At 36.9% G+C, this 27,482-nt stretch overlaps 1 protein-coding gene and 1 pseudogene across 5 annotated transcripts in view; both read right to left on the reverse strand.

The window, feature by feature from the left end:
- SMC2 (structural maintenance of chromosomes 2) overlaps window positions 1-27,482 on the reverse strand; it is a 61,666-nt gene that overhangs the window by 17,403 nt on the left and 16,781 nt on the right. For all 5 annotated transcript variants that reach the window (XM_044265230.1, XM_044265232.1, XM_044265229.1 and 2 more), the window contains 8 exons: window positions 21,886-22,003; window positions 20,641-20,779; window positions 20,158-20,277; window positions 18,283-18,487; window positions 8,782-8,917; window positions 6,042-6,166; window positions 1,940-2,133; window positions 751-894 (listed from right to left, as the gene is read on the reverse strand). In XM_044265230.1, the coding sequence (XP_044121165.1) occupies window positions 751-894; window positions 1,940-2,133; window positions 6,042-6,166; window positions 8,782-8,917; window positions 18,283-18,487; window positions 20,158-20,277; window positions 20,641-20,779; window positions 21,886-22,003 (1,181 nt within the window). The remainder of the gene's footprint in view (window positions 1-750; window positions 895-1,939; window positions 2,134-6,041; window positions 6,167-8,781; window positions 8,918-18,282; window positions 18,488-20,157; window positions 20,278-20,640; window positions 20,780-21,885; window positions 22,004-27,482) is intronic.
- On the reverse strand, window positions 17,632-17,851 carry LOC122917834 (annotated as a pseudogene).

Genomic DNA, 27,482 nt, shown 5'->3' on the forward strand with positions numbered 1-27,482 from the left:
CGGACAAGAGAGTAGTAGCCAATATTCATGACGGACAATCTCTAATAAAGACCTACCCACTATGAATTTGCGGGTGACAGAATATCATGTGAAATCCCCTCAGCCCTAAATCCATCCTTTACTTCCCCGCTTCTGATATCAGAACATTTCTCCCCCACCAGCATCAACTGTAGTAAGCCTCACCAGTAAAGGCTAATGTAGGGAAACTGTAGAAAGAGGCTTTACATCCCAGTTCTGGCATGCTTTTCTCAAAGGGAAGTTTGTCAGTGCCAGGGCCAGCAGCTCGCATGGCTGACCTGACATCCAGCAGAGGGGCAAAGGGGAGCAGGGCTCTGCAGCATGTTCACAGGGCCAACTTCCCCTGACATCCCATGTGGTATTTCCCTATAGATGGCTTCATGTGTCAGCAAACTTCACCACTAGGGGGCCACAGTTATGTCTTCTCTAACTAGATCTGGTTTTCAGCCCTACAAATACAATGAGGCTCTTTGCCAAATTAGTTCCTTCCATGGATGCACTTGCTCAGCCCTTTGGGGGGTAATGGCTATTCCCCATATCCGCTGTTTCTCTGATCACTTAGTATTCTCCCTACTCTTTAGTGATCAATCCCACACCATTCCAAACTCCTTCAGTAGTCATTTTTTAATTTACACTTTGCCTATTTGAATTACCACATAGTTTTTGTCTTGCTATTTCTCTAATACGGTAAAGACTGTACCGGTACCGGTACAAGGTACCGGTAAACTGTACCTTGTTTTTAGCCACCTCAGCTGCCATTACTTCAATCTGTACTTCATAGGATTTGATAGCTTCATTTACAGCTTCAAGTTGTTGCTTATAGGATGCATGCTCTCTCTTGAGCTCTTCCAGCTCCAGAGTGATAGCTTCAACTTCCTGTAAGAAACCATTACCTACACATTCAACAGGCTATTACTGAAAAATGAATATATACATGTCAATAAAATCAGTAAGATTCTCATGCAGGTAAGACCCATAGCTTACTTATTCAACTATCAAAATACATGTAAATGGTTTCCCCTGAAGAAGGAAGGAGGAAGGGAATTTATTTTCCTACATTTAAAAAAAAAAAAGACAAATGTATGTAGTTTTTACAGGTTCAAAGGACTTAGCATAAACTATTTCCTTTATCCTTTTAGTCCTACAGAGATAAATACAGAATTCTACATAAGAGATAAATTAGCAGAGGAAAAGCCTTTTTTTTTTTCTTTCTTTTTTTTTTTTCAATTTATTTATTTTCAGAAAAACAGTATTCAAAACATAATTACTCAATGTCGGGAAAAAAAAAGTTTCTCAATTTTCTTCTTTTCCATTATACCCTTTAATTTATTAGAAGATACTCTGTGCAGGTATGTAGTGACAGAATAGGAGGAAAAGTAGTTTTAAATAAAAGTGTCTAGAAAAGTGATTCAGAGCACAGCCTTCGGAGATAGAAAAAGCTAGGTTCAAGTTCCAGCTTTGGCACTATCCAAAAAATAAAAGCAGTTATCACCCCCATCTACAACTGAATGGCACTTTGTAAAAGTAACATGCTTTGTATTGTATCCATCTTTCACAGTATCCATTCAGAGATGATCACGAAATTAGAAAGGTCACCACTCAAGCCAACATGACTTAGCTCTACTATAGGATACAAGCTTTTGGTCCACTCTTAAGTGAAGCATTTACAAAAAGGCAATTTTGCTCTTTCTCTAAAATTAGCAAGACAATACAACCCATCCTTACAATTAGTACCCTACATTACAAGGCTTCCAGCAAAATGTCTTTTGACTTAGAAGATGAATAATTTATTTCCCAAAGAAGCACAGTGTGCTTTTAGATGTTGTGGTGAATACCGATGAGTAAGGCCAGCAAAGAAACTACCACCTTCAGGTCTATATTGACAATAAAAGATTGGTTCCACTTCAAGAAAGGTTATTACCTGTTGTTTTTCTTTCATTTTCTTACTAGAAGCATCTGCTTTTGTTTTGGCAAAATCCAGTTTTTCCTGAGCATCCTTCAGTTCTCGCTCTCTTTCAGCCTCTGCATTTTTCATTTTATTCTCCAATACTTCATATTTTTCTTCTGCTTTTTTCTGGATTTCTTTGGTGTTTTTTAAGGTCTCCTCACTTTCCTCTGCATCATAAAGTAGGCAAATGTGGCTAAATGAGGTCCTTCAACTATTAGAAGTTATAGATAATGGTTTATAAAAGCCTTATAAATTCACCTTTTAATAGGAGAAATGGCCTGAAAAACTGGAGGTTAAAATTTTAAAAAATTAACAGTTCCAACCTTATTCCAGAAATGTTATGTTGAAATACAGATCCTACCTGGTCCAGGATCAGATGGCTTTACTGGTGAATTCTACCAAACATTCAAAGATTTAATACCTACCCTTAAAGTCTTTGGGAAAAAAAAAAAAAAAAAAAGAGGGCACACTTTGAAACTCATGAGACCACTATTACCCTGATATCAAAACCAGACAAGAACACTGAGGTGGGGAATTACAGCCTAATAAACCGTGATGAACCCAGACACAAAAACCTTCAGCAAATATAAGCAAACTGAATTAAACGATACATTAAAAGGATGATACACCATGATGAATTGGGATATATCCCAAGGATGCAAGGCTGGTTTAACATTTGCAGTCAATGTGGTACACCATATTAACCAAATGAAGGATAAAGAGCATGTTTTCAACAGATGCAGAAAAAGCATTAGACCAATTTCAACATCCACTTATGACAAAATTCAACAAAGTGGTTATAAATGAAATGTATCTCAACATAAAAAAGGCCATCAAGACAAGCCCACAGCTAACATTGTACTGAATACTGAGAAGCTGAAAGTTTTTCTTCTAAGATCAGAAACAAGACAAGAAGGACTCTTGCCATTTTTCATCAATATAGTACTAAGAAGACTTACTCAGAGCAATAAGGTGAAAGAAACAAACAAAGGCATCCATATTAGAAAGGAGTTAAACTCTATTTGCAGTGACATACTATATACAGAAAATCCCAGACTCCAATAAAAAACTGTCAGAATAGACATATTCAAAAAAGTTGTAGGATACAAAAATCAATGTACAAAAATCTGTTTCTATGTACTAACAATGAACTGTCAGAGAAATTAAGAGAACAATCCTACTTATAATTCCATCCAAAAAAAAAAAAAAAAGTACCTAGGAAAAAATTTAACCTAGGAGATAGAAAGACGCATACACAGAAAACTGTAACTCACTGAGAAAAGAAATTGAAGAAGACACAAATAAACGGAAAGATATGCTGTACTCATGGATTGGGCGGATACTGTTAAAATGTCTGTTATTACCCAACGCAATCCGCAGATTTGTTGAAATCCCTATCAAAATTTTAATGGCATTTTTTTAAACAATCCTAAAATCTGTATGGAGTCATAAAAGATTCTGAGTAGCCAAAGCTATCTTGAGAAAAAACAAGGGTGGAGACATCATACTTCCTGATTTAAACTATAATACAAAGCTATAGTAATCAAAACAATATGGAATTAGCATTAAAAACAGACTCATCAGTCAATGAACAAAACAGAGCCCAGGAATAACCCATGCATGTATGGTCAATTAATTTATGACAAAGAAGCCAAGAATATACAATGAAGAAGGGGCACTTTCTTCAATAAATGGTGCTAGGAAAACTGGACAGCCACATGCAAAAGAATGAAACTGGACCACTTCCTTATACTACACATAAAACTTCACTCAAAATAGATTAAAGACTTGGGACGCCTGGGTGGCGCAGTTGGTTGGACGACTGCCTCCGGCTCAGGGCGTGATCCTGGAGTCCCGGGATCGAGTCCCACATCAGGCTCCCAGCTCCATGGGGAGTCTGCTTCGCTCTCTGACCTTCTCCTCGCTCATGCTCTCTCTCACTGTCTATCTCTCTCAAATAAATAAATAAAATCTTTAAAAAAAAAAAAAATAGATTAAAGACTTGAATGTAAGACCTGAAACCATAAAACTCCTAGAAGAAAATGTAAGTGATAAGCTCCCTGGCATTAGTCTTAGCAGTGATTTTCTTTGGATTTCTAAAACGCTAAAAAGCAAACACAACAGAACCAAAGATAAGTGGACAATATCAAACTAAAAAGCAAGAGTAAAAAAACCCATCAATAAAAGGCAACCTAATGAATGAGAGAAAATATGTGCACATCATTTATCAATAAGGGGTTAATCCCATACACCTCAAATCCCATACACCTCAAAAGAAAAAGTCAAACAGTCTGATTAAAAAATGGGTACAGTATCTGAATACACACTTTTCTACAGAAGACATAGTATCTTTTCATGCAACTACTAACAGCGGATGCCTGGGTGGCTCAGTTGGTTGAGCAGCTGCCTTCGGCTCAGGTCATGATCCCAGCGTCTTGGGATCGAGTCCCACATCGGGCTCCTTGCTCAGCGGGGAGCCTGCTTCTCCCTCTGCCTCTGACTGCCATTCTGTCTGCCTGTGCTCGCTCTCTCTCCCTCTCCCTCTCTCTCTCTGATTAAAAAAAAAAAAAAAATCTTAAAAAAAAAAAAAAAAGATACTAACATCACTAAGCATCAGGGAAATAAAAATCCTAACTATAATGAGATACCATCTCATACCTATTAGAAGGGCTATTATCAAAAAACAAGAAATAGGGCTGCCTGGGTGGCTTAGTGGGTTAAGCCTCTGCCTTCAGCTCAGGTCATGATCTCAGGGTCCTGCAAGCAAGCCCCACATCAGGCTCTCTGCTCTGCTCCCCCTCTCTGCCTGCCTCTCTGCCTACCTGTGATCTCTCTTTCTCTGTCAAATAAATAAATAAAATCTTAAAAAAAAAAAAACAAAAGAAATAACAAGCGTTGGAGAGGACATGGAGAAAAAGGAACACACACACTGCTAGTGGGAATGCAAATTGGCGCGGCAACAACGGAAAACAGTATGGAGGTTCCTCAAATAATTAAAAAATAGGTATGATCTAAATAAAAGTTCCATTTCTGGGTATTTGAAGAAAATAAAACACTAACTCAAAAACATATATATATATGGACCCCGGTGGTCACTGCAGCATTATTTGTTAACAGCCAAGATATGGAAACAACTTAAGCATCCACCCATGGATGAACAGATCAAGATAATGTATGCGTGTAATATACAATGGAATATCACTCAGCCATAAAAAAAGAAAACCTTGCCATTTGCAACAATATGGATGGATCTTGAAGGCATTATGCTAAAGGAAAAAAAGAGAAATACAGTATCACTTATATATGGAATCTTAACCAATTTTTTAAAAGCCTAGCTAACACATACAGAGAACAGATGAAAGGTTGGCAGAGGCTGGGGGGGTGGTGGTGAGCTAATTTTTAGTTTTATAAAAAGGGAAGAAATCTATTAGTGGGAATATTGACCTAAAGAATGAGAAAAACTAAAACTACCATATACAATTAAGTTCTAATTAAGTATAACACAAGTTCTTAAAATTAGAGGTAGAGACGGCTGTAAAGTGAATTACGTCAAACATTTAAAATTTCCATTTAACAAAAATAGTATAAATAAAGTTAAAAGACAAGCACATAAACCAAGAGATTTTCGTAATGCAGATAATCTACAAGAAATCAGAACTCTTAAGTACAAGCATAATACAAACAAACCATAAACAACTCAAAAGAAGAATGGGGGAAAGAAAGAGAAAATTCAGGGAAGTAGAAACCAAAATGTCCAAGGTCCAAGGAACATACATAGATCCCAAGCTTCACCAGCAAATCAAGGATCTGCAAGTTAAAATACTAATGAGCTATCTCTTCAGAACAATCAGATTGGAGATATTTTAGTCTTTTGAGAAAAGAAAGGATTTCGAGAAATGAGAACTTTCATATGCCACTGGTAGAAATGTATACTGCTGCAAATGGGCAGAATTTGGCAATATAATAATAATATCTAATAATAAAAATATTGAGTGATTAATTCAAATAAATATATAATAAAGAGTAGATCTAAACTATCTAAAGTAAGGTTAAGCAAAGAATGTTTTTATTTTACCAATGATTTTTTTAAGAGCATCTAATTCTTCTTGTTGCTGATGATACGAGCTTTGCTGGAGCTTGGTTTGTAATAAATCTGCCTCCTCAGTTTTCAGCTCCCACTGCTGTTTTAGTTGGCGATACCTTAGAAACAGAGAAATTTACAATAAATTATCACTTTTCTGATATTTGAGATATGCATTTAAACTACAGGCTCCTGGGGCACCTGGGTGGCTCAGAGGGTTAAGCCTTTGCCTTCGGCTCGGGTCATGATCTCAGGGTCCTGGGATTGAGCCCCGCATCGGGCTCTCTGCTCAGTGAGGAGCCTGCTCCCCCCTCTCTCTCTGTCTGCCTCTCTGCCTACTTGTAATCTGTCTGTCAAATAAATAAATAAAATCATAATAAAAATTAAAAAATAAACTACAGACTCCTACCTAAAATAAGCTCACAATATAAACAATGTAAGATGCCACTGGTTACAAGAATAGCTTTGATGACTCATGTTTTTGAGGCATCAAATTCAAGTCTGATTTGGTCACTGAAGGTAAAGCACTCTGAATGACCAATACTGATAATAACTATATACAGAAATACTCTTAATTTTAGAAAAACACTAAAAATAACCTTGGAATAAATAGATTCCCTTAAAAATGGTCTCGCCTACTGATCCTTACCAAGAAAAACTCCACCATAGCTCCCCACCAAAAAACACATTAAAATGTAACCACCACACAAAATTTCAAAAATCTGGTTATCAATTCTCATTTTCAAATATTACACATAGTTCCCCTAAATTTTGTAATGAGACCAATAGTTCGAAAAGGTACAGTACTTAACTTAAACATTACAGTGCGCTCTTCTTGCAAATCCTAAAATTCTAGCCCATTTCTAGCTGCTGAAAATTCTTTGTTTGGAAGGTATTTAGCTAATTCAGCTGCAGTGAAATTTCAAGCTGTAATAAATTCACAAAGAAGTTTGGCACTAGAAATTCATGAGGTCTGAGGAAAAAGGAAGGAAGCAACTTATAAAACATAAATACTCCCTAGAGTATTCTTGCTTGAGAATGCTTGACAGCAATTAAAGCCACAATTTTCAAGCCATTTCTCAATTCATTTTAAAAATGTAGAGTGCAGAAATTTGAAAGAAGTTAGAAGCTATTTTCCTAATATGGTCCATGAAAGAATGGCTTTAAGACCTTTCCACTTTCATATTCCATGCAGAGCGTGGAGCCTAACGTAGGGCTTGAACGCACAATCTTCAGATCAAGACCTGAGCTGAAATCAAGTCACATGCTTAACTGACTCAGGCACCCAGGCGCCTCCCACTCTCATTATTTTTAAGAATCTATTTCTTTTCATTGACCTCAATGCCACTATCAGTCCAAAAGACAATTCTGCAAAATAACTTTATCCACCAGTATTGGATCATTTAACAGTCCCAAGCCAAATACAACTACAAACTCACTGCCTTGCCAAAGCTTCCACAGATCTCAGTAATCTTCTTCCCATCTTTTTCACAGAGAAAAGTTCATTCACTTCTTGGTAATTTATGTTAATGAAGGTAAAAACAGACTTTACATGTATATGATTGAAAGTGGGCTTTTGATAAAATTTCTATCTTAGAATGATTATAACCATCTCTTCCATATGTATAGTAGTCCAAAAAAGTTTTGGCACTATTCCAAGCTTTGGTAATTCAGAAGATGAATGCTTAAAATGTACTATATATATATATATATAATATATATATATATATATATATATTTCTAGTTTGTTAGCATATATACTTTGGCTTTTATTCAGTATTGTGAATTCTGAATAAAATCTTTGGTTTTAATTGCTCCCATGTGTCATCTTCAGAGAGACCAGAAAAACTTAGAAACATTCAAATAATGTACTTTTAAAGTTTGTGGCATTTTTCCTCTCTTTGGAGTTAGCATTAACTAATGTTTTACCAATTTAACTCTTTTTATTGTTTTGCCAGCTATATATATATGAAAACAAGAAGGAAGAGATTTTTCTGTTTCGTTTACTGCTACATTCCCACTCCTAGAACAGCATTTGGCAAACAGGAGGCACTCAATAGTAAAAACATTAACTGACCAAAAAAAAGTTACATTAAATAGCATGATCCCAATTGCAAAAAAATAAAAATATGTATCTACCCATATCATACACAAACGGAAGTAATGCTGAGAAGCACACATGCATACCCATATCCACACCCATACAGAAGAAACATTGTAAGAAAACATTTTAATTTTAACAGTGTCTTTCTGACATGAACTTATTTACTTTCTCAGTAGGCAACCCAGCGATCTTTATTATCTACAGGACAGCCACAAGCTGCTAAATTTAATGTTGGCATCCGAAATGATGCTATACTGTTCATAATTTAAACCAAGGACTCCAGTATCCTTTGGTATCAGACTCCAGAGTATCTATGGATTTTCCCACCAATCCCAGTAAAATGTTAACAGTATATCTCAACAGGGAAAGAAAAATATTTGGCTGGGTTTTTTTCTTCCTTTTGTTTAATTAGCTTTCCCTATTTCCTTACAAGAGGAAAAAGTAAAAAATCAGAAAAAGTAAAAAACTGATACCAAGTTATCAACTCATAATTTATTCGAAGAAAAGCAAGGGTATTATGAAAAAAGGCAGAAGTTGTATTTCTTTAGATAAAATTCTTTCATTTTCTACCATGGGAGTCTTTGACCAAAAAGAACAGAGAAATATAACTTAATCTGACAAAAGTCTTACTTTTCAGCTGTATTTTTAAGACCTGCTAATTCCTCATCTAGAGTCTGTAGCTTTTTCTCCTTCATTCTCAGTTCATCTTGAACATCTTTGAGTTCTTGAAACTTGGTTAAAATAGAAGCTGCCTGGGATCGAGCACCTGATAGAAATAAATTGTAACAGGCCTTAGACATTAAGTTACTGCATATTTAGTAGACAAAAACTTTCTAAGAATTATACTTGAGAAGATTCAATAGCCAACCTTTTATAGTAAAGATACAGAACTCATTTTATCATTAGAATCTCAGGGCATACATAATTGATACGAAGATACTTCTAAGCAGAGTTGATACAGAATTGATTTTATCATTAGAATCTTAGGACATACATACTTGATAAGAAAATACTTGTAAGCAGATGTGATAGATTGTTTATTCATAATAATCACTGCCCCTTCCTACTGGGCCAATTCCTCTCAGGGCCATTTTCCTCTCCAATATTGGCAAAGCCATGTGGTTTGCTCTGACCAATGAAATGGAAAATGTGCCTCTTTTGAAAGTAAGCTTTAAAAGACAGCACATAATTCACCATTTGTTTTCCCTCTCCCCTGAGAAAAGCATGTTCAAAGTAAGGACTATTTTTCCCTCAGCCTGGGTTCCAGAAAGAGAATAACAATGAACAAAGAGATAAATGACCTACAGGTAAAGTAGCATAATTATGGTACTCATTATAAGTGACTGAGATTTGAGGGCTATTTTTTACCACATTCTAACCTGGTCTAAACTTTGATATAGCAGAGGAAGCAGAGGAAATTGGTTTCACTTCACAAGCAACTATAATTGTCTGACAATAATAGGTTGAGTTATGTTGGCAAGAAAACTCTAGGTTTGATGGGAGAATGCAAAGGTCAATTAGCAATACTATATGAGCACTTTGGTAATACAACACAGGGATATTTTTGCCATCCCTAAAGTAGGAACTTCAAGAACATCCAAACCAATGAAGTCTAAAATGTTTCTTATATTTTACATATATAAAATACATCATCTCTCTTTATCCTCCAATTATAGATACTAATCCTCTTATTGTATATACTGGAATTCATTTCACAGCTATTGTTTCCTTGGCCTATAAAGAAATTAAGTCATAGGCATTATACAGTCTCTTGATTTGGCTAAAAGCATAAACAGTGAAAACAGAGAACTTGAATTCAAATCCTGGGCTTTGCCAGTTACCGACAAGTTATTTAACCACTCTGTCATTAGTTTCCACAACTGTATACTGCAGATGATAGTAATATACCTACCATGTAGCTGCTATAAGAATGAAAGGAGTTCATTATTTAAAGCTCTGAGAATACGTCTTCATAAAGTAACAGAAATGTTGTGTATCTGCATTGCCCAGTTACCCATTAACTATCTGTGGTCACAGAGTCCTTGCTTGAAATGTGACTAGGACAATCAAGGAAATTATTTTCATTTAACTTTAATTATCATAATTAAGTGTAAGAGCCGCATATGGTTACTGTACTGGATGGCACAGTCTCACAATGTTGCCTGTTACATAGGAAGTACTATTTAGGGTTAGTTACTTAATCACTCAACCTAGATCTGGAAACTCAATGTGGCAAATGTTAGAATAAGAAGAAAATGATCATTATCTTATTCTCAAGGACATATTTAATTTTTTTTAGTTACTTTTCACAGATGTAGTGGCATATACCCAAATTAGAATTAACATTTCCTGAACAAGGGTAAAAATGTATTGAATTAAAAAAAATTTTCCAGCGGCTAGAATATCCTAATAGGACAAAATGCAAGAGGGAAAAAAAAAAGAAAAAAACAAAAAAACCTAGACTTAGAGACTTGAGAAAAATTTTAAAAAAGCAACAGGACAACAGGACTGATTTATTACAGTATGAGCTCCTTGAGGGCTGAGACATTTTAGAATTTCTCCGTATTTATTTTAAAAGATTTTACTTATTTGAGAGAGAGAGTGAGAGAGAGTATGAGAGGGGAGAAGGTCAGAGGGAGAAGCAGACTCCCTTCATAGCTGGGAACCCAATGCAGGACTAGATTCTGGGACCCCAGGACCAGGACCTGAGCCAAAAGCAGTCGCTTAACCAACTGAGCCAGCCAGGCGCCCCTAATTTCTCCGTATTTAATTAAATAGCTGTGACACAGTAGGTATTCAAAAGAAAACCCAATTCTTAAATTAGAAATAAAACTCTGGATCAAGTCATTCTGAACCCACAATTTCCGTTTTTAATAAAAAAACAAAACAAAAAAGTCCCATCCTATTTACCAAAGTTTTGAGAAAACAATGACATAAAACCTACCTCCAAGATTGGCATGGAAGATGGAAGCAGAATAGAAGGACCCCAGGCTGACCTCATAGCATGAATACAACTAGATAACTATGTAATCATCCAAAATACCCCAAAAATTGACCTGAAGACTGGGAGAAAAGAGACCACACCAAAGAAGGTAGGAAGTATGGAGGTGTGATTGGTGAGAGAAACAGCAGCCATGGTGGAGTAAGGAGCTGTGGTCAGAACTGGACTAGCACAGAGGGGAGGCCACACAGGGAAGACAAATCCCCATAACAACTGGCTTCACAAGTGAGAGGGTCCAAATTTCATGAGTTATGGCAACCAGCAGAGCTTTAAACCTACAGTTTTAAAGGTCAGCATGCTTGGCTCTGGGAGAGCCCCAAGGGTATTGTTTTTTGGACAGAGTGTGGAAAACAGTCCACCAACAAACAGCATGGTAATAGCTTTCTGAGGAGCACCAAGGGACATGGTGGGGAGGTTGTGACGTCATCTAGAAGCATGTCCCAGAGACGCAGCATTCACAGATAGACCTCCTCCTAGAACAAAGGAATGAGCAGGCATCATTTCCCTCTCCCACCTCTCAGTATAAACACAGGGACACTTGTGGGAACCAACCGAGCAGACACTTGCTACCTAACATTCTTACACCAAAACTCCAACTCCCATGCTCGGGTGGATTCCACCTTCCCAATCACTCTTGCCTCAGGCCCAGAATAGGAGGTTCCCACCCCCAGAAGAACGGTCCAAAGCTCTGGCAACACCGTGTCTCCCAACGTGGGAATTTACACGGCCTCAGTTCCACTGGCAACAGGTCTCATTTCACAAAAAGACCAGAGCACACCTCGTTAAAAATGCTCCACATTCAGGCCAGGGACTAAATACTGCCCAAAATAGGCAAAGAGAGCCTCTGCAGACAACAGACTTGAAGGATAAAGAGGCCGGGACACAATGCAGACACTCCCAGAAACACTGGGTCCTGAAAATAGGGGACACTATACTGCTGGGCACTATAGGGACTTCCTCTCCTTCGAGCCATTACCATCAAGAATAGGAGAGAACTTTCCTAACACAGAGAAACAGGAACAAACATCAACAAAATGAGAAGACAGAGAAATCTGTCCTAAAGAACAAACTAGGCCAAAGCCACAGATCCAAGCAAAATAAATGCAAGTAACATGAGTGAAAGAGAATTTATTTAATTTTAAAGATTTTATTTATTTTTGAGAAAAAGAGCAAGCGTGTGAGTACACAAACAGAGCGGAGCTGAGCTGTAGACAGATGCTTAACCAGCTGAGCCACCCAGGTGCCCTGAAAGAGAATTTAAATTAATGATCTTAAATGTATTGCACTTGAAAAAAAAAAGTGGAAGACATCAGTGAGACCCTTAACACAGAAATAAAGAAAAAGAACCAACCAGAGATGAAAAGTACAATAAATGAATTTACAAACACCCGTGATGCAACAGACAATAGGCTGGAAGAAGCAGAAAAGCAAGTTAATGACCCAGAAGAGAGATGGAAAATAATCAACCTTAAAAGAGAAAAAAGAATTATGCAAAAAGAAAATAGACTTAGGGAACTCAGTGATTTCCATTAAGTGTAGTAACATTCATATTGTAGGGATCCCAGAAGAATAAGAGAGAGAAAAGGGAGTAGAAAGTTTGAAGAAATAATACCTAAAAACTTTCCTAATCTGGGGAACAAAACATAAACAGACCCAGGAGACGAAGAACCCCCCAAAAACTCCACAAAAGCAGATCCACATGAAGACATATTGTAATTAAGACGTCTAAATTTTAAAAGGATCAAGACAAAAGAAGACAGTAACCTATCAGGGAAACCACATAAGGCTTTCAACAGATTTTTCAGCAAAATCTTTGAAGGCCAGAAGGGAGTGGCACGAAATACTGAAAGTGAATGAGAAAAAGATGCTGCCAAGAATATTCTATCCAGCGAGGCTATCATTCAGAATAAAAAGAGAAAGAAACAGAAAAACAAAAATTAAAGCAGTTCATGGCCACTACACCAGACCTTCAAGAGACTGACTAGCAAGGAAAGACCAAAGTGACAGCAAGAAAGTAGGGAACACAGAAGTAATAAAAAGATTTCTTTAAAAAAAAAAAAAAAAATACAAGGAATTCCCAAAACACAAGGATGTAAAATATCCAAATACCTAAATGTGGGGAGGAGAACAGTAAAACTGGGCTCAAACTTAAGCAGATTGTTTCCTAATATAGACTGCTACATGCAAAAGATATTATATGCAAACCTAAAGATAGCCAAAAATTTAAAACCACCAAAAGAAATAAAAGGAAGAAAAAGGAATGCAAATAGTATCATTACAGAAAACCAGCATACATGAAAGAAAGAGGAGCAAGGACGAGAAAAACTTCAGAAACAAGTAAAATGGCAATAAATACATACCTATCAATAATTATTCTGAATGCCAATGGACTAAACATCCCAATCAAAAGAAATAGGGTGACAGAATGCATTAAAAAGAAAAAAAAAAAAAAAAGACCCATCTGTATGCTGCCTATAAGAGACATTTCAGACCTAAAGTCACCTGAAGTTGAAAGTGAGAGGATGAAGAAACATTGATCATACAAATGGATGTCAAAAGAAAGCTCGAACAGACAACATATCACACAAAACAGATTTTAGAACAAAGACTATAATAAGAGACAAAGACACTATATAATAATAAAGGGGACTATCCAACAAAAGGACTGAACAACTGTAAATATTTACACACTCAACATGGGACTACCCAAATATATAAAACAGTTAATAGCATAAATGAACTAATCAACAGTCATACAATAATAGAAGGGGACTTTAATACCCCATTTACATCAGAGGAAAGATTGGTCAGAAAATCTACAAGGAAACAGTGGCTTTGAAGGATACACCGGAACAAATGGATTTAACATATATATTCAGAACATTTCATCCTAAATAGCAGAATACACATTCTATTCAGGTACACAGGGAAAATTCTCCACAACAGATGACATATTACGCCACAAAAGAAGTCTCAACAAATTCAAAAAGACTGAAGTTTTACTATGCATCTTTTCGGACCACAACACTATGAAACTAGAAATCAAGCACAAGAAAAAAAGTCCACAAAGAGGACAAATAAATGGAGGATAAAAACATGCTACTAAATAATGAATGGGTCAGCCAGAAAAATCAAAGAAATCCAAAGATACATAGAAGCAAATGAAAATGAAAACACAAGAGTACAAAACTTTTAGTATAGAGCAAAAGCAGTTCTAAGAGTAAAGGTTATAAAGACGGAGCTGTAAGACCTGAAACCATAAAATTCCTGGAAGACAGTACAGATAGTAATGTCACTGATACAGGTCATAGCAACATTTTTCTAGACACATCTCTCAAGGCAAGGGAATTAGAAGCAAAAATAAACATTTGGTACTACATGAAAATAAAAAGCTTCCAAACAGCAAATAAACAATGAACAACACTAAAAGCCTACAGAATGGGAGAAGATATTTGCACCTGACATATCTGATAAAGGATTAGTATCCAAAATATATAAAAAACTAATAAAACTCAATATCCCAAACCCAAAAAATCCAATTAAAAATGAGAAGACATGAAGAGACATTTTCCAAATAAGAAATACAGATGACTGGGCACCTGGGTGGCTCAGTGGGTTAAGCCGCTGCCTTCGGCTCAGGTCATGATCTCAGGGTCCTGGGATGGAGTCCCGCATCGGGCTCTCTGCTCAGCGGGGAGCTGCTTCCCTCTCTCTCTCTCTGCCTGCCTCTCTGCCTACTTGTGATCTCTCTCCGTCAAATAAATAAATACAATCTTTAAAAAAAAAAAAAAATTTTCGGGTGCCTGGGTGGCTCAGTGGGTTAAGCCGCTGCCTTCGGCTCAGGTCATGATCTCAGGGTCCTGGGATCGAGTCCCGCATCAGGCTCTCTGCTCAGCAGAGAGCCTGCTTCCTCCTCTCTCCCTCTGCCTGCCTCTCTGCCTACTTGTGATCCCTCTCTCTGTCAAATAAATAAATAAAATCTTTAAAAAAAAAAAAATTTTTTTCAAAAAAAAAAAAAAAATACAGATGACCAATAGACAAATGAAAAGAAGCACAACATACTCCGCAAGGAAAGGCAAATCGAAACTATGAGGTATCACCTCATATCTGTCAGAATGACTAAAATGAAAAACACAAGAGACAAGTGGCTCAGAGGATGTAAAGAAACAGGAACTCTTTTTGCACTGTTGGTGGTAATGCAGACCAGTGCAACCCCTGTGGAAAACAGTATGGAGGTTCCTCAAAAGGTTAAAAATGGAACCACCCTATGATCTATCAATCACACCATTGGATATTTACACAAAAAATACAAAAACACTAATTCAAAGGGATACAGGCACCCTTATGTCTACTGCAGCATTATTTACAATATCCAAATTATGGAACCAGCCCACTTCTCCATTAACTGAAGAACGGCTAAAGAAGAGGTGGTGTATATATGTGTGTATGTGTGTATACATATACACACATACACACACAATGGAATATTATTCAGCTATAAGAAAGGAAATCTTGACATTTGCAAAGACATGGATAGAACTAGGAAATATAAAGATAAGTGAGATAAGTCAGTTAGAGAAATACCATATGCTTTCGCTCATATTGTGGAATTTAAGAAACAAAGGAGAGAAAGAGAAGCCGAGAAAGGCTCTAAACTATAGCGAACAAACTGATGTTACCAGATAGAGGGTTGGTAAGGCAACCGGTGAAATGCATTACAGGGATTAGGGAGAGTAGTTGTCGGGATGAGCACCAGGTATTGCATGAAATTGTTGAATCAAAAAATTGTACATCTGAAATTAATATATCATTGTATTTTAACTATACTGGAATTAAAATTTACTATAAATAAAATTAAATAAAAAATACAATCAATATTGCATGATTCTTTTTACTTTTTTGTTTTGTTATTTGTTTATTTAAATTCAGTTTAACTAATATATACTGTATTATTACTTTCAGAGGTAGAATCTAGTAATTCACCAGTTGCATATAACACCCAGTGCTCATTCCATCAAGTGCCTCCTTAATGCCCATTACCCAGTTATCCCAACAACCCCACTTTCCCTCCAGCAAACCCCATTTTTTCCTAGGGCTAAGTCTCTTACGGTTTGCCTTCCTCTATTTCCCTTATTTTTCCTTCCCTTCCCTTATGTTCATTGGTTTCTTAAATTCCAAGAGTGAAATCATAATTTTCATCTTTCTCTGACTTATTTTGCTCTACATAATACCTTCTAGTTCTATGTCCTCGCAAATGGCAAGATTTCATTCTTTTTGATGGCTGAGTCATAGTCGCACATGTGTGCGTGTGTGTGCGCACGTGCGCATACATACACATATAACGCATCTTTATCCATTCATCTGTCGATGGACATCTGGGGTCTTTCCATAGTTTGGCTATTGTGGACATTGCGGCTATAAACATTGGGGTGCATGTGCCCCTTCAAATCACTCTGTTTGTACCTTTAAGGTAAATAACCCAATAGTGCAATTGCTGGGTCGTAGGGTAGCTCTATTTTTAAATTTTTGAGGAACCTCCATACTATTTTCCAGAGTAGCTGCACCAGTCTGCATTTCCACCAATAATATAAGACAGTTTCTCTTTTCCCACATCCTTGCCAGCCAGCATCTGTTATTTCCTGAGTTGTTAAGTATAGCCATTCTGACCAGTGTGAAGCAGTATCTCATTTAGTTTTGATTTTATTGCCCTAATGCCAAGTGATGTAGAGAATTTTTTCTTTCATGTGTCTCTTGTCCATTTGTATGTCCTCTTTGGAGAAATGTCTCTTCTTCTGCCTGCTTCTTGACTGGATTTTTTGGGTTTTTTTCGGTGTTGAGTTTAATAAGTTCTTTATAGATTTTTGGATACTAGCCCTTTATCTGATAAGACATTTGCAAATATATTCTCCCATTCTGTACATTGCCTTGTAATTTTGTTGACTGTTTCCTTTGCTGTGTAAAGGCTTTTTATCTTGATGAAGTCCCAATAGTTCATTTTTGCTTTTGTTTCCCTTGCCTTTGGAGATGTGTTTTGGAAGTTGTTGCTTTGGCCAAGGTCAAAGAGGTTGCTGCCTGCGTTTTCCTCTAGGATTTTGATGGAGTCCTGTCTCACATTTAGGTCTTTTAACCATTTAGAGTTTATTTTAGTGTATGGTACAAGAAAGTTCCAGTTCCCTTTTACTTTTAATACATGCAGTACATTAGAGTATTAATCTTATCTTCTAGGCTTTTCCTTTTGTTGCTGTTTGTCTCATATCGTGTGTATCTTTCTAGTTATTTATTTTTACCTTTTTTCATCATTTAGGTTTACGTCCAAAAGTAAAGCCCAAAAAACCCACAACCAACCCTAAAAATAAATAAAAAGTCAACTCCATAAATCTTTCCAGAAAACAGTTCTTAAGCATTATTAGTTTACTAGAGATATTTAAATCACTAGTAAACTGATATGCTTAAGAACTGTTTTCTGATTCTCCTTTTTATAATCTTACCTATCTCCTAGAATTACTGAACCATTCAATAAACTAATGGTATGGTTCCTGGCATATCCTAAGTTCTCGATAAACATACAGTGGAAAGAATATTTCGTAGCAGTTCAACATTAGCTCTGAGTCCAACTCTGAGTTAAAATACTAGTTCTATTAGCAATAATGGCGCCTCGGATAAACCTCATTGGCTACAATACTGCCACTGCGCAAAGCTAAAATAGTAGTTCTAGGGGCGCCTGGCTGGCTCAGTGGGTTAAAGCCTCTGCCTTCCACTCAGGTCACGATCCCAGGGTTCTGGGATCAAGCCCCACATCGGGCTCTCTGCTCAGCGGGGAGCCTGCTTCCTCCTTTCTCTCTCTGCCTGCCTCTCCGCCTACTTGTGACTTCTGTCTGTCAAATAAATAAATAAAATCTTAAAAAATAAAATAAAATAGTAGTTCTAACACTGTTTGCTATTAAATGAATTACTAAATTTCTTCTAATTTCAATTTCATTCCCTAAAAGAACGGGAAAAGTAATAAAACTACCTTTATGGAAGAGTTATAAGGAATGAACGGGGGGGGGGGGAAGCAAATATGTATAGCACCTGACATAGAATGAATTACTAATTTTTATTCTTTGTAAATAAGTAAAAAAGCAACCTACCTCCACTCAATGTCCCATGAGGATCAAATATTTCACCCCCAAGAGTTACAGTTCTAGTCATTATCCTTTTATCAAAGGCCACTTTTTTTGCATTATCCATATTATTACAAACAAATGTTGTTCCAAAGACAAATTCCATTGCTTTCTGAAGTTCTGGCTTGTATTCAACCAGGGAAAGAGCCACATGAACATTGTTAGGACCAACCTGTGGGAAAACAACAAATATGTCACAGTACATACTACCCCTTTTCCTTTTAAATATTATTTTACAAAACAGAACCAGTATACTAGAAATTTAAGTACTGCTCACCTAGCACTACAGCTCCTTCTGAACTTTCTAAAATACTATGGAAAACTCAAGAGTTTTAGGAAAAAATTGAAGTTTAAACATTGAAACTTCTATGGCTAAGTAAAATGTTTAAAGTATTAGGCATTATGACAGTGTCTATCAAGCAAGAGCCACTACCAAGTTTCTAAATCCAAAATGGACTATTTGGACACATTCTCTTAATTAAAATACAACAATTGCTAGATCAACACAATTATATAAAATGTTTTATTTCAAGTATTTATTTACTCTGTAGTGAATACTTTTTCACTCAAATTAAACATGTTATAGCAGCCACCTGTCAGTACAGAAAAACACAATTAACAATTTTAAGGGCAAAAAAAATGTTAAATCCCTCAGTGTTTTATTTTGATCCAGCTGCCTCTTCTCAACCTTTGTTGATGTGTACTTCTGTTCGTCTTTTTAAAACAACTAAGCATACTTTAAGGAGCTTAGTAGCAGCAAGAGAAATCAAAATGAAAGCAGCTCTGTATAACAAATGTTCAGCACTGCCCTCTGACACAGCAGCAGCCATTAAAAAGGTTTGGCTAAGGGACCTGGGTAGAAGTATTTTTGCTGCTACTTGAAACCACAATTTACTTCTTACACTGGGACTTGTCTAAAAGCTGAAGTAACTTCCAAAACCTTCCAGACCCAACAGTGATTTTTCAAAGAAAACAAAGCACTAACCAGAAACACCACCTTTCAATTACTCCGCACTCATTTTCCTTCTGCTGAGAGTATACAAGTCAATACAACCGCATTTCGACATAATTCATTAAAGACTTCTCAATATCAGCAAGAACACTGAGTATCCACTTTGTAGCTTAATTATACATGCATTTCTAGGTTTCACAGAACTGTCCTTTCAACTGATGCACTTGGAATGCCTGCTCAATAACAAACTGGTAATACTGCTGAACATTAGGGCTGGCTTCATGCTATTATCCAATGTTACACAACTCTAATTGCCTTTTAAATGTACTGCCTTGTATTCCTTTGGGGTTTGTTTTTATTTTTTATTTTTTTACTAATAGCATATCACTTTAGATCCACCTCAGCAGCTGAATGGGTATCCGGGTCCCCTGCTTTTCATGTTCAGAGGCAACCTACAGAAACTCTAATAGAGAAGCATCTCTTTAAGACTGATACATAACTCCATAACAGTTGTCACTATGGGCAGTTTAACAGTGGCTAGCATGAAAAAAAAAAACTAAAGAAATCTGGTATTTATAAGCTCTGTAATTCTAGTAATTCAGAGATTGGAAATTTCCTACTTGCATATGATAATCATATGACCTGACTGAAGGTTTAAAGACATTTTAACACTGTAACTTTGAAATACCAAAGGTAGTTTTAGTTTTGCACCATTTCTGTTCTCCTTCCATCTGTTTTCATAAAATAAATTTTTTTGTAGCTTAAATGTGAAACAACAAAATTTTGTGGTTCTACATATAATTATGTCCCCCAAGTTAATGTCCTCTAACTAAAACAAAGCAAAACAAAAAAAAAGTAAGGTGTAGATAAATCATATAAAGACAACTTACGAGATTCTGAGCGACCCTCAGAGTTTCTGGAGCAATACATCTGGCTGAAATTTTATTGAGTGGAATTATAGTGTATCGACGTTTCAATTCCCCCTTTTCTAGTAACTTTTTTCCAGTAACCTAAAAAATTGTGCATTTGAAATAAGTAAATAAAATATTAATGACAGAAAACAATCAGAGGTAAAGAATACAACTTTAGGAATCCTCAACTGTTTAGTGCCTAGTATCCTGAACAATGGGAAGTCTAAAACTTGATAATATATGTTCTGGATTCCTGAGTTAGCACGAGACTTCTTTGGGAATACAGTTAATCAAATATGATATAATCAATAATATAATAAAAAGTCATTAACTGAAGAGCTATACCTGTAAAGATAAGCAACTTCAGGAATAGCTTAAAACATCAAGAAAGTACTCAATTCTAGCAGTTCATGGTTTTTCCAGCTAAGGAGGAATTATAAACTTTAATTAGAATTAATTTACCTCTGTATCCACTACAACATTGTAGAGCCGTTCCCCGGCCACCAATTCTAAAGCTGTGGTTGCAGAAGTATCTTTCACACTAATCAGAGAAGCTACAAGTCCTTTCACGCAATTTCTATTCCAGTTCTTCTCTGGATCCCTAAAATAGAAGAGTTGACAAAAATTAATCTGAAAAAATAAAACAGAAAAAGTTGTATTTTACTAGTCCAGAGCTCTTCCTAACAACGCATTAAAAGAGAAACACATACACTTTTAAGAAAAACAAAAATTTAATGTTCAGATGACTACCCAACTATTGTTTTAGGTCAATCAAAAGATCTTTCAGTATATATTATTTTCAGTGAAACAAAAATAACTTTGATATAATCTTTTTAAAAAGATTTATTTCAGAGAGAAGGAAAGGGAACACAAACAGGGTAACAGGGTAAGAATCAGGGAGAGAGAGAAGTGGAGGGGAAGGAGACTCGCTGCTGAGATTGAGCCCCACACAGGGCTCAATCTCAGAAGCCCAAGATCATGACCTGAGCTGAAACCAAGAGTCAGACCCTCAACCAACTGAGCCACCCAGGTACCCGAGGCTATAATCTTTAATACATATATTACTCTAAGTATTCCATGAAAAAAACCACGTAAATCTGAAAACTGTAAAATGTTAATGTAGCTATTTAAAGAAACTTTGGGCTGAGATTGAATTTTCCTCATTTTGGTCTTAAGAATTCCCCCTGCCAACGCTTGAAACATTTCAATAAACATTTAAGAAAAAAAATGCCAATTAAGGAAAAGCAGCTGACAATATTTTTCATACAAAAATCTTAATGTGGGACGCCTGGGTGGCTCAGTTGGTTGGACGACTGCCTTCGGCTCAGGGCGTGATCCTGGAGTCCCGGGATCGAGTCCCGCATCAGGCTCCCAGCTCCATGGGGAGTCTGCTTCGCTCTCTGACCTTCTCCTCGCTCATGCTCTCTCTCACTGTCTCTCTCTCTCAAATAAATAAATAAAATCTTTAAAAAAAAAAAAAAATCTTAATGTTAACAAAATTTTCAGATTGTCTTCCTGCTTAAATGTATCATGGTTAACATTTCAGTAAGTGTTCAAGGGGAAAAATACCAATTAAGGAAAAGTAACTTATAATACTTTTCATACAGAAATCTTGATGTTAATGAAATTTTCAGACCGTCTTCCAGTTTAAATAAGAATGTTATCTTGGCTATTACCATGTTAAAATTTAAGGTTTAAATCTCTTACCTGTAGGCAAATTGAATATTAGGAAATCTGGCTAAGAGAGCTTCATATGTTTCTTTCAATCTACTGATATCACGAGATAGCTGCCTGCGTTTTTCCAGAAGTCCTTCCTCCTTGTTTTCTGGATAGTAAATCACAGGTAAATTAAAACAGAGTTTTAAAAATGCAAATATTATAATTTTAAAGAAGCTATCAGTAACCTCTATTTCCAAAGCATTCCTAGAAGCAAAACACAAATTTCTGGCATTAAATAAAAAGCAAACTTAACATGAAAGATCAAGTAGACACTAATACCAACAAATAACAAATTTCCATTCCAAAAACAATATATAAACTGAGTAATGATGAATGTGGAAATAAATATACAAAGGACATTTTGGGAGTTTTCAAGTGGCACTTTGGTGACCGAAGCAGGAAACTGTCAATAGTGAGTTTTCAAAAATTCAAAGAGCTGGGACATGGGAAAGGAGGAGAATCTTGACCTCACCATGTCTCATGGATTCAACTAGATAACACCTACATCAGTGTAAGTAACCCTGAAAATGGCCCAAAGATTGGCAGAACACTCTCCACAGCTAAATGTAGAGAAGAGAATCCATCAATGAGGGTAGGAAGGACAGAGATACAGTCACGAGCCAAGCAGACCTGTGGGATCGTGAATGGGAGGGAGGGCCACCAAGGACACAGATAGGAGAGAGAAATGGACTGTAGTCACACCAAGCACTCCAAACACAGGAAACCAAAAGGGGAAGACAAATCCCCATTGAGGACCACCTGTGTGGCTCTCAGTTAATTAAGTGTCTGCCTTTGGCTCAGGTCATGATCCCAGGGTCCTGGGACTGAGCCCCACAGTGGGCTAGCAGCTCAGTGGAGAGTTTGCTTCTCCCTTTGCCTTCTTTCTTAAGTATTTTTTATTATTTCATGTAACAGAGAGATCACAAATAGGCAGAGAGGCAGGCGGGGCGGGGCGGGGGGGGGAGCAGACTCCCTGCTGTGCAGAGAGCCCGATGTGGGGCTCGATCCCAGGACCCTGAGATCATGACCTGAGCCAAAGGCAGAGGATTAACCCACTGAGCCACCCAGGCCCCCCCTCCCTCTGCCTTCTTGTGCTCTCTCTTGCACATGCTCTTGCTCTCAAATAAATAAATCATATCTTAAAAAACAAAACAAAAAAAATTTTGTCTTAGGAAACAAGAGGGGGAAAAAAAAAAAAAAAAAAAAACCCATAAACAAACCAACCAACCAGCGGGACATAATTTTGCACATTCTCATGATCTGCAGGGCCTAAAACCTGGAACTTTAAAACTCAGCAGGTTCAGCTCTAAGAGAGCCAAGAGGGTGAGAGCAGACAGACTCCCAGTCCTTCAAGAGAGAGCATGACAAACAGCTCCACAGAGACACAGCATAAAAGCAGCAGTTTGGAAAACTGCCTGGAGTATACTGGTGGGAGATTTGTTTACTAATTTCAGAGCATGTGCTGGAGGGGCAGGGATCCTTGGGAGCCTTCTCTGGGAACTAAAGAGCTGGCAGGACTATTTCCGTCCTCTGTCCCCATCCTAGACACACAGACAGCTGCAGGAACCAGCACAGCTCTCCACCTAGCCTGCTAACAGTGTATCTCACCCAAGTCCTGCAGACATGTCCCTTCCCACAACGGACCTGTACAAACCTTGATAAAACTGCTGCCCCACTCTGCTTTCTCCTGTGGACCTGCCCCCTCCAATACGCCCTGAGTCAGAGCCCATCCAAAGCAGTACCATCAGCCAGGCATGGTACAAGCAGCCCCGACAGGGACCAGCACCACTCTAAAATAAACTCCCTACACTGCAGAGAGGGGAAGATATACACCAGTCCCATGGTGGCCTCAGCAGGAGGCTGGGGTCAGATCTCTGTTCTGACTGTAAGCCTCACCCACCAAGAGTTTCTCAGGGGAAAACAATAGTTCTGTGCTACCACAGCTCTGGCAAACACCTGGTCTGATTCAACTCAAGCCCAAGGCAGCCCCAGACTGGCCCTCTAACAATACAGGATCCAAACCCTGTCAATGACCAGCAAAAAGACACATTCCAGACGACTAGACTGAAGGCAAAAGCAGCTTAGCCACAACAGTAGGGAACATGCATCACATAGGAGATATCACAAAAGCATCAGGCTCTGATAAGACTGATAATTCACAGACCTATACCCCTGAACAGGGGACATTGCACTGCCTGGCACTACAGGATCTCTTCTTCAATAAGATCATTACTTTGAAGAGCAGGAGACGCAGCTAAATTCTTTAACACACAGAAACAGACACAAAGAGCCAAAATGAGGAGACACAGGGATATATCCCAAAGGAAAGAGGAAAAACCATAGCAAGAGAGCTAAATGAAACAGAGAAGTAATAGGCCTGATAAAAAATTTAGAAGTAATGATCATAAAGATACTCACTGGACTTGGAAAAAAGTGAACTTCAGTAAGACCCTTAACAAAGAGACAGAAAACATAAAGAACCAATCAGAGATGAAGATCTCAATAACTGAAATGAAAAATACACAAAATGGAACAGTAGACTAGAAGTAGAATAGATCCCCAACCTGGAGGACAGTAACAGAAGGAAGGCAATTGAGCTGAACAGGTGATAGAAAAAATAACAAAAAATGAGAAAAGACTTAGGGAACTCAGCAATAGTATTAACTTTCCCATTATAGAGATTCCAGAAGAAGAAAAAGAAAAGGGGGCAGAAAATTAGAAGAAATAGCTGAAAACGTCTTGATTCTAGGGAAGGAAACAAATCTCAATCCAGAAGGGAAAGAGAGCCCCAAAAAAATCAAATAAGGGGATCCAAACCAAAACACATAGTAATTAAAACAGCAAAAAGTACTGATAAAGAGAATTTTAAAAGCATCAAGAGAAAACAGTTACAATATCAGTTGATTTTTTCAGTGCAAACCTTGCAAGCCAGAAGGGAGGGGGGAAAAAAATAACACCAAAAACCTGTATGGCATGCTCTATTCAAGTGCTGAAAGAAAAAAAACCTATAGCCAAGAGTATTCTATCCAGCAAGGCCATCATTCTTTTCAAGGGCACATAGAACATTTTAAAGAATAGTTCACATACTGGGCCACAAAAGAAGTCTCAACAAATTCATACCATGTGTCTTTTCTAACCACAATACTAAGAAACTTGAAATCAGCCACAAAAAAAAAAGTCTGCAAAGAGTATAAACTGATGAAGGATGGACATTGGGGAGGGTATATGCTATGGTGAATGCTGTGAATTTTGTAAGACTGATAATTCACAGACCTATACCCCTGAAACAAATAATACATTATATGTTAGTGTTAAAAAAAAATGCTACTGGGGCACCTGGGTGGCTCAGTCATTAAGCATCTGCCTTCGGCTCAGGTCATGGTCCTGAGGGTCCTGGGATCGAGCCCCACATCAGGCTCCCCGCTCAGCAGGAAGCCTGCTTTCTCTCTCCTAGTCCCCCTACTTGTGTTCCCTCTCTATCAAATAAATAAATAAAATCTTAAAAAAAAAAAAAAATTGCTACTGAGGAATGAATGGGTCAACAAAGAAAGAAAAAAAAAAAAAAAGGGAAAATGAAAACACAATGGTGCAGTAAGCTGTTCTAAGAGGGAAGTTTATAGCCATACAGGCCTACCTCAAAAAGCAAGAAATAACTCAAACATCCTAACATTATACCTAAAGGAGCTAGAAAAAGAAAAAACAAAACAAAAGCAGAAAGAAATAATATAGAATAGAAACAAATGAAACAGAAACTAAAAGAACAGAACAAATATAAAAGAAACTAGGAGTTGGTTTTTCAAAAAGATCAACAAAATTAATAAACCTTTAGCCAGACTCAATAAGAAAATAAAGAGGACTCAAATAAATGAAATCAGAAATGAGAAGAAATAACAACCAACACCACAGAAATACAAACAACTGTAAGACAGTATTATGAAGAAATATATACCAACAAAGTGCACAACCTAGAATGGATAAATTCCTAGAAACATATAACCTAACACAAATATATTTCTTCCTGTTTCAGTTTAACAAACTGACTACCAGAAATGAAACTGAATCAATAATATAAAAAGTCAAAAAAGCCAAAGTCCAAGACCAGACGGTTTCACAGCCAAATTCTACTAAACATTAAAAAAACAGTTAATACCTATTCTTCTCTATTCCAAAAAAACAGAAAAGGAAGGAGAACTTCCAAATTTATTCTATGAACCCAGACTATACTGATTAAAAAGACAAAAAAACAAAACAAAACAGATAAAGACTCTAAAAAAAGAGACTACAGGCAGAATCTTTGATGAATATAAATGCAAAAGTCCTCAACAAAATATTAGCAAACCAAATCCAACAATACATTAAAAAAAAATCATTCACCACAATCAAGTGTGACTTACTCTTGGGTTGCAAAGGTGGTTAAATATTCGCAAATCAGTCAACGTGATATATCACATTAACAAAGTAAGGGATAAAAACCACACAATCATTTCAATAGACAGAAAAAAAGCATTTGATAAAGTATAACACCTATTCATGATAAAAGCCCTCAACAAACTAGGATTAGAGGATATATATCTTAACTTAATAAAGGCCCTATATGAATAACCCACAGCTAACAACATACTCACTGGAAAAAAACAGAGCTTTTCCCCTATGATCAGGAACAAGACAAGGATGTTCATTCTCACCAGTTGTATCCAACATGATACTAAAGTCCTAGCCACAGCAATCAGCCAACAAAAAGAAATAAAAGGCATCCAGATTGGTAATGAGGAAATAAAACTTTCACAATTTCCAGATGACATGACATATATAGAAAAGTCAAAAGATCCACCAAAAAACTTCTAGAACTGATAAATGAATTCAGTATAGGTGCAGGATATAAAATCAACATACAGAAATCTGTTGCCTTCCATACACCAATACTCAAACAGCAGAAAGATCTATACACCAATGATGAAACAGCAGAAAGAAAAATTAAGAAACTACTCCTACTTAAAATTGCAGAAAAATAATAAAACACCTAGAAGTAAACTTAACCAAGGGGGTAAGAGACTTGTACTCTGAAAACTATAAAACACTGATGAATAAAATCATAGACAACAATGGAAGATACTCCCAGTTCATGGACTGGAAGAACAAGTAGTGTTAAACTCTCCATACTACCTAAAGCAATCTATAGATTTAATGCAATCTCTATCAAAATACCAGTAGAATTTTTCACAGAACTATAACAATCCCAAAATTTGCATGGAACCACAAAAGACCTTAAAAAGCCAAAGCAATCTTGAAAAGGAACAAAGCTGGATGTATCATAATCCTACATTTCAAGATACATTATAAAGTTGCAGTAACCAAAACAGTATGATATAGGCACAAAAGTAGACACATAGGTCAATGGAACAGAGCACCCCAAAACAGACGTATGATTATACAGTCAATTAATCTTTCACCAAGCAGAAAGAATATACAATAGGAAAAAGTCTCTTCAACAATTGGTGTTGGGAAACTGGACAGCTCTATGCAAAAGAATGAAACTGGACACTTTCTTATACCATACACAAAAATAAACTCAAAAGGAATTAAGG

The sequence above is a fragment of the Neovison vison genome, chromosome 9 (genome assembly GCF_020171115.1).
Source record: "Neovison vison isolate M4711 chromosome 9, ASM_NN_V1, whole genome shotgun sequence".
NCBI lineage: Eukaryota > Metazoa > Chordata > Mammalia > Carnivora > Mustelidae > Neogale > Neogale vison.